Source organism: Carassius carassius, chromosome 24 (genome assembly GCF_963082965.1).
Source record: "Carassius carassius chromosome 24, fCarCar2.1, whole genome shotgun sequence".
Taxonomy (NCBI): Eukaryota; Metazoa; Chordata; class Actinopteri; order Cypriniformes; family Cyprinidae; genus Carassius; species Carassius carassius.
In genome coordinates this window covers 15,403,067-15,413,939 of record NC_081778.1, presented here as the reverse complement: position 1 = coordinate 15,413,939, position 10,873 = coordinate 15,403,067, and the positions used below count along the sequence as shown (strand labels likewise).

The 10,873-nt window shown below is 34.3% G+C and overlaps 2 protein-coding genes and 1 long non-coding RNA gene across 5 annotated transcripts in view; 1 reads left to right on the top strand and 2 right to left on the bottom strand.

Annotated features, from left to right (window-relative positions):
• Positions 1 to 10,873, top strand: part of LOC132102945 (carcinoembryonic antigen-related cell adhesion molecule 20-like) — a 132,783-nt gene that overhangs the window by 43,215 nt on the left and 78,695 nt on the right. The window lies entirely within an intron of this gene.
• On the bottom strand, positions 49 to 1,681 carry LOC132102928 (uncharacterized). Its single transcript, XR_009423310.1, has 3 exons — positions 1,495 to 1,681; positions 1,025 to 1,081; positions 49 to 835 (listed from the first exon to the last, which is right to left on the bottom strand). It is a non-coding gene; the product is annotated as an uncharacterized LOC132102928 (long non-coding RNA).
• LOC132102926 (platelet-activating factor acetylhydrolase IB subunit alpha1-like) lies at positions 3,901 to 9,142 on the bottom strand. The gene is made up of 6 exons (XM_059507657.1): positions 9,001 to 9,142; positions 8,345 to 8,428; positions 8,106 to 8,195; positions 7,894 to 8,010; positions 6,815 to 6,937; positions 3,901 to 5,520 (listed from the first exon to the last, which is right to left on the bottom strand). Exons 2-6 carry the CDS (start codon positions 8,420 to 8,422, stop codon positions 5,263 to 5,265), a joined length of 666 nt encoding a protein of 221 aa, XP_059363640.1. The 5' UTR covers positions 8,423 to 8,428; positions 9,001 to 9,142; the 3' UTR covers positions 3,901 to 5,262.

Below are 10,873 nucleotides of genomic sequence, written 5' to 3'. Positions count from 1 at the left end.
CTCTTTTGGCAAGTAAAAAGTACATTTGAATAGTCATAAATTTTAAAGAATCATGCTAAATTATTTACTTATATATTTATTTTCTAAAAACTATATATTTGGTACATTTATTACTATAATTAATTGGACAGTACTTTTGGACAGGAATGCTATACTCTAATTAAATCTGCTGAAATTGATAGAAGGTGGATTATTTTCTGATTTGTAGCTTTGGTTTTAAGTCTCTATCCGGAAAAGCTAACATGCACCAAATTCAGGCAAATATAGGCAAAGTACTTTTCCAAATTATCAATTATCCAAATTACATTTCTGTTTGCTTCACAAATATATCTTAATATCTTCAATTATTATTTTTTTTCCTATAGAAGTATGATATGTCTTCAGTGTGATTATTTCCAAATTATAAATGTATTTTTCAATTATTTAAAAGATCAAAGAATGTCAAATGTTTTATATTTTATTTATAAAATGAAATAAAAGCAAATTATTCAAATGAATTTCCCTCTTCATCATCATGCTTTATTTTTAAATGCGCTTGCATTTCTTTTTCCAGTACGTACATTTTTTGCCACTTGTAAAATCTGAAGGAAGAACATTGAATAGAATTACTGTTACTGAATATAATATATACTAAAATAGTTCAGTACACTACTTAATATATGATTTGATATGTATGTTTAAAATCGTGGGGGCATTTAGCTTGTGAGTTTAGTGACTGTGTGTTAAATCGGCATACTGATGCCTTTTTCCTCCTTCCTGTTTCCTCTATTCAACTTTTGGCATTTTCTATATTTTTTCTTTTGGCACAAAGCTCTCTGCTCTTCGCTGAGCGTTCCTGAAAATAAAACAAAAAGATGTATGTATATTTACTTTATGTATGTATGTGTGTATTATAACTGCACAAAAAGCTAGTAACTTGTGTACAGTTATTTTAAAAGCTTTCTTATGACACAGTGTTTCATGACCTGCTATGTTGAACATAACAGACAAAAAGGGCTGAGTAAATACAGGTTGCATGACTCACTATGTTGACGTTGCAGCTCACATGTACAGTAGTCCTGCTCCAGTGCATTTCTTCTCCCTATGGAAAGCAACACATCAATCAAAATGAGAAGGACTCTTTCATTTTACACAATAAATACTTTTAAGCAGACTACAAGGCACTACATTTGGGCAGTACACACTGTTAGGGAAAATTTCTGAACCAAAAACTACATCATCACACTTTAAGCACCACAAGAGACTTTACTACTGCAGCACATAAAATAAAGTCCTCGAAACAAGTGTTTTCTAAAGGATCACAAGGATTGTCATTAAAGGTTTGTTAAGTTATAAAACAATACAATAGATTTGGGACTCCTAGTATTGTTGTGTCTCGAAATGTCATTTTTAAATAATCTGTTACAATGGTGATCACTCTCACGGAGGTTTAAAAAAATGCAACTTTCTGTAAAGAGAAGGTCTGCATAGAGAAAGAGTTCTATCATCCCTTACCAGCGCAGCTGCATGTCTTGCTCTGTTGCTTGGATTTGACCACTGGAGATTTATCTGAATCTCCAAGCTGAGGTTGTGCTGCAACAAATAAGAAACAGCAACACTTCATGTAAATAATACATTTAAGTTAGAATCGTGAAACAATTTATCTATATATTTATATAAGGTTTTTTATGTATCATATTACAGAATTGAACAGCAATATAACAGGTAAAATTTCGGGTCATAGCATGACATAACAACACAGCAAAAATAATAATAATAAACGATATATATATATATATATATATATATATATAACATACGGTTTAATTATATTTATATCAATTCATAAAGTTTTTTTCTTTTACCTTGGATGTGGACCACAGCAAAGACCAGCAGAAGTACCTGAAGGTTCCTCATTATCACCAGAGCTCAGTCAGAAAATGAGAGCCGTTGAACAAAGACTGCTTTTTAAGGCTTCGAGACTCCTGCTTGTGCTTTTCCAGAGAACTCTGTATTGCAATCTAGGGTTACACAGTATTTATATGACAATGCTTTGATTTCTGGGGCTCAGAAACCATGTCTTATTATGCCCCAACTTGTTGGTTAGAATTTTAAAAATCAAGTGTGAATAAAATGCTGTCAGCTTATCTCTTTAGGAACTGCCAAGATTTGTGATGAGGGCTGCATGCAATTTGGGTAAAGAAAGCCATTATTTAGCCTCCTTTGTAATTCAAACCTTGATGACCTCCTCTCACATATTATTATTATTTTTTATTCTTACCGTATCACATTTATAATATATATTCAGCTCAAAAGAGACCTGTCTGGTCTGGTGCCAAATGTTCTGCATGAGTGTTTTATGGGAATCCGTCAGATTTAGAAGACCTTAGCAGAAATTCATTTGAATTGTTACTGCTGCAGAAACGTTGGAAACCTGATGGATGTTTTTGTGAACAAGACCCTACGTCAAGCTTGATTAGGACCGAAACAATTCCTTAACAGCTAAATTATATCAAGCATGCACCCCATAATCAATCTTGTTTTCACTCAGATTCATTAGACTGAAAAGACATGATGTTCTCACTAAAAGCATTGTATAACTACAGAACGACAATTGGAAGTTATCTTGTCTTGGTGAAGAGCTCTGTCCTCAAGCCAGCTGAGATGCCTTGGTATCACTAAGAATATGGCTGAAATTCAACAGTTTTATAAAGAATGGTCCAAACTTCGCAGGAAAGCTGTGCAGGTATGATTCACAATTGAAGAAAAACACGGTTTTGATATGAAACCGTATTGTGTGTTAAGCAGACTGTGAATATCAGTTCAAAGTTATGCAGAAATATCAGTGTCTTGAAGTGGGCTTGCATTTAAGATGAAGAGAAATTGGATTCTACCTGTAAATCTACCTGTCACATGCTGACATATAAGACATGTTGTGCTAGACATTGGAGCTAATAAAAGTTCTAAAAAAGAAGTAAAGCACAGATGGGTTGTCTCGACACTCACTGAATTACAGACATCTAACTGTAATTCCATCTTTAACAGCCTGAATCACTCAGCATGATATGTGTCACCTGACACTCTTTTGTACACACCATAACATGTCCCAGCCGAGTGTTTTGCAATGATTATCAGATTGAAAGTGCCAGAAGGTATTTAACAGTATTTGTGCAGTGACACAGTTTCAACAGACTTCAGTACATACATCTCAAGGAGTGCCTTCAGTGTCAGACTGGCACTCAGTCACTGAAGCATGTTTTATGAAAGCAACTGCTTTCATAAAATGGATTCACAAATGATTAAAGTAATCTATGAGCACATTTTTAATATCTAAAATTAATTAATCTTGATTTTTTTATGGCTAGTTCAGGCTGTAAAAATGTCATGCCCCCAAACAATTATATATTATTATTATTATTTTTTTTATTATTGATCAAAGTCACAGTAAAGACATACATTTTACTATTTCAAAGATTAGTTTTTCAAATCTTGAACAAAGAATCCTGAAATGTAAAAAATAATGATCTGTTTTCAACACTGATAGAAACATCAGAATGATTTCTGAACGATTAAGTGACACTGAAGACTGAAGTAACGGCTGCTGAAAATTCAGATTTTCCATTACAGGAATAAATGACATTTAAATTACAATATTGTAGTTTTTTTTTTTTTTGGATTAAACAAATAAATAAATGCATACTTGGTGAACTTAAAGGGTGTCTTTTTTTAAATACTATTAACCACAATTTTTTGAATGATAGTTAAGATTTAAAATCTTTTTCTGTACATATCATCGAGTGCTTTCTAAGAACTTGGCAAATGTTTTGAAGGAACGTTTTCCTTTAATCATGAACACTTATTTCCTGTCATGACTCATAATCTAAACATTACAAAGAACATTTTAAATAAGTTAATACCAAATTTTCCATGATAGTTGTTTATTGCAGCACCAGGCATAACATCTAAACCTCAGAATCTTGAAGTCATAAGAAAATACATCTCCTGGAATATCAAGGCTACTAGAAGATAACAATGTTCACAAAAACCCCTCAGACAAACCAGCACGAACAAAAACAGGACAAAGCAACAGCAGAATCATCATTGCAACATTTAACCACATTCTTCAACATTTAAAAGTGATGGTTTGTTGGTTGAAATACAACAATGTGATCTAACTGTAATGCAATTAAAATAAAACAATTGATTGGCTCCTTGTGATTTAAATTCTCTACTTATTAGAAACTGAGCCATACATAGACCAACCAAACCTATTCCATGTGTTATGAGATTTTAGGATTTCATCCACAAAGTAAATTTGTTCATATAATTCACCTGCTGTCTTGCGATTTGACAGCTTATCGCACACTGGAACATAACACAAAATTAACAATATAAATATAAAGTAGACATATACGTGGGAGAAACTTACCAAAATAATAAAAACACTGTTCAAAATAACTGAAACACTAATTTCTAAAACGTCACATCTGACAGAATCATTTTAAAGGTACGTAACTTTGTGTAAAGCACCTTCCCTTTTCTCAGAAAAGAGCCTGTGGGCATGCACTGTGGATTCAGTAAAGGAGAAACCAAATGAACCCATATTGTTCCTTTCAACAAATAAACATGCAGTTATTAACATATGAAGGGCTACACGGCATGCTTTTGGGAAAGCGGCTGTTTCCTACACAAGGTTTACAAGAAATTCTTCAGCAATCAAAACACAACAGCAGGACACATCACATATGTACACTTCAACAGCTATCACTCATCAGAGGTCATCATGAAAACAACATCATACCAGTTATTGTGTCTTGTAATACATGTACACACTTAGGAATGTACTAACCTTTTTATGTAAAGAGAATAAATCTGACAATTTAAAGGGATCGTTCACCCAAAAATAAAATTCTGTTTATGTTTACTCACCCTCATGTCATTCTAAACCTGAATAACTATTTATTCTATGGAACAGAGAAGAAAATGCATTTGGGGGCAAAAATTGTTGAATCACACAATGATCAGAAATACACAAAGAATGGCATCACAATTTATTATTTTTGGATGAACTATGCCTTTAAGCTGGTTCTCTTATAGTAACGAGGAAGCAGCAATGCATATTGACAGAAAGCATGTGATATATATGCGTTTGTGTCTATTAAACAGTCATTAGTTATCCTGAGGATGTTTATGTCTCAATAATGCTCTAAATGTGGAGCATAAAGGATGAAACATCCGTTCCATGTGCAGGAAACGGTGTTTATGGTGTATCTTGTTTTGCGTTCAGGGAGCCTGTTTATCTAACAGGGATTTGATGCGTTCATATAAGGGCTGGCACACCTTCTGGTAGGCCTGCTGCGTGAGGTGCAGGTAATCATACATGTCCTGATGTAAGATAGAACCATCTGAGTGAATGAACCCAGGGTCCACATCCAGAAAGGAGGCATAAGACAGAGAAGCTGCCTCAGCCTGAACTAGAGCATTCACACTCGCATTACGCTCACGAAGAGGGTTTGGACTTTTCCCTCTCGGCAGCAACCCCTAGTAGAGAGGAAAGAAAGAGCATTAGCCAATAGTCGAGAGTGCGAGAGATCACTTCCGGTGCTTGCACAGACTAAGCCTGAACGCGCGCACACGTCACACACCAGGAAGCTGCTCGTTTCGTGTTTTAGGCCATCAATGTGTACTAACGATGGGGAATTATTTAATTTGGACTTCTCTGTGCATGCTCTTTGAGGTGTAGACCATAGACCTCCATTATATGAGCCACAGACAAGAACGGTTTGACCTAAAAATATCAAAATTGAAAATACTGCGGAAACAAAGACACCTACATATTGGATGCCCTTGAGGTAAGCTAAAACATAGCCAAATTTAATTTCAAAGTGAACTATACCTTTAATGGGACACCAATATCTATTGAGGATAAGGTTGATGAAAAAACTTTAAATAAATAACAGTCTGAGATAACGACTGAGATCCCACAGTTTTTATATGTTATGAAAGATATTTTGATAATGGAGAAAAGGGGGAGTTCTATTTAAAACAACAGCTAAACTGATAGTAAAAGGTCAAAATGGATACATCCTGAATATACACTATCACTCAATCATTGGGGGTCAGTAAGACTTATTTAGAAATAATGTTTTTGAATTAAGTCTTTTGTTTACCAAGGATGCAATATCAAATATTCAGTAAAGACTGTAATATTGTGAAATAGTATTACAACTTAAAATGTATTATAAAATGTTATCATATTTATTCCTGTGATGGCAAAGCTTAATTTTCAGCAGCCGTAACTCCAGTCTTCAGTGTCACATGATCTATCATTGTAATATGCTGATATGCTGCACAAGGAAAATTTCTAATAGTTTTATAGGATTTTTGATTATCAGAAAGTTGAAATTAACAGCACATTTTTGAAACAATAAAGACTTTTATAATGCTACAAAGTATTTCTGTCATGTTTTTAATGCACCCTTGCTGAATAGAAGGATTAACTTCTTAAAATAAAAATAAAAAATCTTACCGACCCCAAACTTTTGAACAGTAGTGTGCATTATAGTAAATGTGATTAATACTTTCATTTACATGATTCAGATAAGAAATTATCTGAATTATTTTAAAATAATATATTGTATAATTTTTATCTCCTGATTCCCCCCTCCCCCTTTTATGTTTTTTTAAAGGTATTCTGTTACCCAATTTTCTGCTGATCAAGTCACAATAGCTATGAACATGGCACTTTGACAATACTGGTATGATGAATTTAATTAAAAATGTAATTAGAATTAAACAATATTGTGACAGAGAGGTAGGAGCTGAGATAACTAACCAATACAAGAGTGTGAGCATGGGGCAGTTTCTGATGGATCACATTGATGATGGCCATGATGCCTCCACAGATCTGTTCTGGGGTGTTACCATGATTATTAGTGCCTACCCACAACACCACCACCTGTATACAAACACACAACATATTACAATTCGAATTACTCTATTTGTATCCTACAGCAGACATTAGCCGAGTGAACGGAGGCCTACTGAATCAGTGCATTCTCTTAAAGTGACAGTCTTTATATTAATCGAACAGCAACAACAGAGAAATCACTCACTACTCTTGATTAAAAAGCTTTTGCAACTGTAATAAAGAACAATCTTTAATTTATACAGTCAAATATGCAATGCTGTTTTACATTTGATAAGTTTATTCAATTTCTGTACCTAAAAACTAATGCTAGACCTTCCTAAACAAAAAACTGAAAATCACTGTTTATTTTTTGCTTCTTTACTGTTTATTTATATTTTTTATTAGAAAATAAAGTTTTTCCATGAACATAGCACATACCGAACTGTACCGAAACCGTGACTAAAACCGTGAAACAAACGAACCATGAAAAAGTTGAACCCTGCCACCCCTAATATATATGTGTGTGTGTAATATATATATATATATATATATATATATATATATATATATATATATATATATATATATATATATATATATATATATATATATATATATATATATATATTATCGCATTTCTGTAAATGGATTGTTGTAAATCTTACACATTACACCTTTAAGATGCCTAAATACTCATTTTATTTCATGTCCCAACACAAAAAAAGGATCCATACACAAATGAGTCACCTCTAAGAATAAATGCATACATTTACTGTTTACTTGTACATAGTTTAACTAGACCATATTATTTAAGGTGTAGATACTTCACCTCTAGATAAATACTGGTTTCATTTTGAAAAAAATCTAAATTTGTAAAAATGAGAAAGCCAAACTCTAAGAGTATTTTAAAGAAGGATTATTATTTGATTAAAGTAATGTCTAAAGTAATGAGAAATGTAATATCTGGTAAAACTCTTAAATTAAATGAAGGAAATCAAATCAACCTTTGGGCTGATGTAGTCCAGTTCTCCATTTATGAGTCTCCACAATACATGCTGTGTAGCATCCCCACTAACCCCAAAATTCAGAGCATGGAGAGGAGAAAACAGTTTTCGCCAAACCTGTCAACAAACACAAAAAAACATAATTATGTGTGCAATCGCTGATATGAATGGCAAACATGAAGAATGAAAGAGATGCTGATACTTTGCTATACCTCAAACTCATGCAGAAGCTGGACAAGTGAATCTCCAACAAACAGAACATCAGGCTCTTTTCCTTTACTGTCTGATACAAATCGATTGTGCTGCAAGATGAGGACACATAAAAAATGCTATTAAGCCTCCCTTTGCATTTTAGAGAAAGTACTGGCTAAGTGTTTAAAACAAAGTAATATTTTAGCAGTCTAATAAGGACACCAAAGTTGTAAAATATATTATTATACAAAAGAAGCACCAAAGACATCCATCGACCATCTCCCTGGATGTCCTGACAGGGGCTGGGTGAAGCTGCAGGGTTAGAGTCTTCACTCATCACTTCCTGAGGAGAAACCCAGAGGGACATGACAAGTTACATGTTCTCCAAAAAAGTTCTCATATTAGAACATTTCATTTAATCATTTGAGTACAACGTTGTGTTTTAAGCATACAAATGATAAAAATTCATGACCTTTTGACAAGTTGTACTATATAGTTATAACTATATAGTATATAGTTTATACACTTTGTACACATTCTATGAAAACCACAAATACAGTAACGTTTTTTTTTCACAGCTAACCTAGTTTGTCTGGTGCAATTTTTGGATTACGTTTGCATTGCAGTTAACCTCTCAAACAAGCTGGAGCGAAAATAACATCTAATAAATAATAATTGGAAGTTTTCATATGTATAAAAGTTAACTTTCGCTAACCGTTCTCTTTCGTGGAGTTTACCGTGCAGCTCACACGGCTAATGTAACGTTAGCACTTAGCATGCAGATACCTTCCATTTAGAAAAACAAGACGCAATGCGTTAAACACTGCGTAACATCATACTTTTGCATATAAGTATATATAATACATGTTAACACTTATGTCGATTCTTATTAATTAAAAACAGGGAACTCGTTACCAAAAAGTGTTCCCACAGCAGAGCTCTGTGTTCAATTAGTCGGCGGTCTGCTGCCAAACCCCGGAAGCTGGAATATCGAACCAGACATTACTAGCAGATCACCGAGCACGGTCAAGCTATAAAATAACATTATGCGTTATTAACGGGGAAAGGTCATTAAACCTCCTTCATTTTTTCATAACGTAAAAAAAGTAACATTACATAATACCAGTCCTCTTGACCGTAGGTTTTTTTTTTCTCGCAGAGATCTGCGTATGACGTCGGGACGTCCGTCTTTAAAGCAAGTTGCCAAGCAACGGAAAGGTAAAACTTAAAAGACTTTGAACTTCAAAAACATGCTGCTTTTATTCGATGATTTTATATATGTTTATATATTTGACAATGAAGAAAGTATTTCATTTTTAACAAAAACATTTGTTAAATGTTTCTAAATGTTTCCATATGATGAACCTAAAAAAGTGCTAAGTTAGGGGTAACCACAATAAGCATGAGATTGTTAACTTAGACTATTTAACTGAATTATAAATGCATTATAATTTTTTTTTTTTTTAATATAATTTTAATAACTTGATGATGAGCCACTAATCTAGCAAAAGCTTTCAACTTAAAAATAACTTGCTGAAGACATCCAGTGACTGCCACAGTAGCACAGCCAAGTCTTCATGTCATTCAGCCAATGCTGCACTAGCAAACCAGTGAGCTGCAGCAGTATAAAAACAGATGTGCATTGCAACTCGTCACATAAAGAGAGGCATCTTAAAACCAGGAAGGAGAGGAATCAGATTTGAGGTCTGGAGAGGAACAGGTATCACCCATGTTATCAGCACAGCAGAAGAGATGGCGGTGAGAAGGCACATCATCCACTCATGTTCTAGCATTCACTAAGCCATTCATATCCCAGAAGCCAAGCAACATAACTGAAAGATGCCTTATTTCATAGATATTGAAAGGATGGTGAGCAAGCAAATAAAGAAATACAAGCAGAGAAAAGAGCAAAGAAAACCATCTGTGATGCACATGATATCACACACCTCCCTCTGTACCTGATTCAGACGTGGACGCCAATCTCCATGAAGTACAGGCACCAGAAAATAATTCAAAGCCACAAAAGTGCAGGAAGAAAAGTTCAAGAAATGAGCCTATAGTGAAAAAAACACAAGTGTTTTTCATTCTAATAGAGGAGTTGTATTTATGGGAGCATCTACAGAAGATGGGGAGCAAATTAGTCTTATTTAGTAGCCCCACTTGTAAAAAAAACAATAAAAATAGAAATACAGTTTAAAATGCATGTGACAAATTCCTTGATGGCTTAAAAAACTACTCTTTTTTACATTTTAAGTTTAAAGATACAGTCATTCCTGTAGTTCATGCAGTAGAGCATGATGTAAATCAGTGGTTCCCAACCTTTTTCAACTCGCGGCCCACACAACCAAACACATACACACACACACACACACACACACACACACACACACACACACACACACACACACACACACACACACACACACACACATATATATATATATATATATATATATATATATATATATATACAGTACAGACCAAAGGTTTGGACACACCTTCTCATTCAAAGAGTTTTCTTTATTTTCATGACTATGAAAATTGTAGAGTCACACTGAAGGCATCAAGGGCTATTTGACCAAGAAGGAGAGTTATGGGGTGCTGCGCCAGATGACCTGGCCTCCACAGTCACCGGACCTGAGCCCAATCGAGATGGTTTAGGGGTGAGCTGGACCGCAGACAGAAGGCAAAAGGGCCAACAAGTGCTAAGCATCTCTCGGGGAACTCCTTCAAGACTGTTGGAAGACCATTTCAGGTGACTACCTCTTGAAGCTCATCAAGAGAATGG

What these genes read in the sequence shown, in the direction of transcription:
- LOC132102926 (XM_059507657.1), bottom strand. Translation starts at nt 8,422, where the DNA reads ATGAGTGAAGACTCTAACCCTGCAGCTTCACCCAGCCCCTGTCAGGAC. An exon ending in AGCTTCTGCATGAGTTTGAG is followed by an intron (nt 8,011 to 8,105) that starts GTATAGCAAAGT and finishes GTTTGTTGACAG; the next exon opens with GTTTGGCGAAAACTGTTTTC. An exon ending in ATGCTCACACTCTTGTATTG is followed by an intron (nt 5,521 to 6,814) that starts GTTAGTTATCTC and finishes CCTCTCTACTAG; the next exon opens with GGGTTGCTGCCGAGAGGGAA.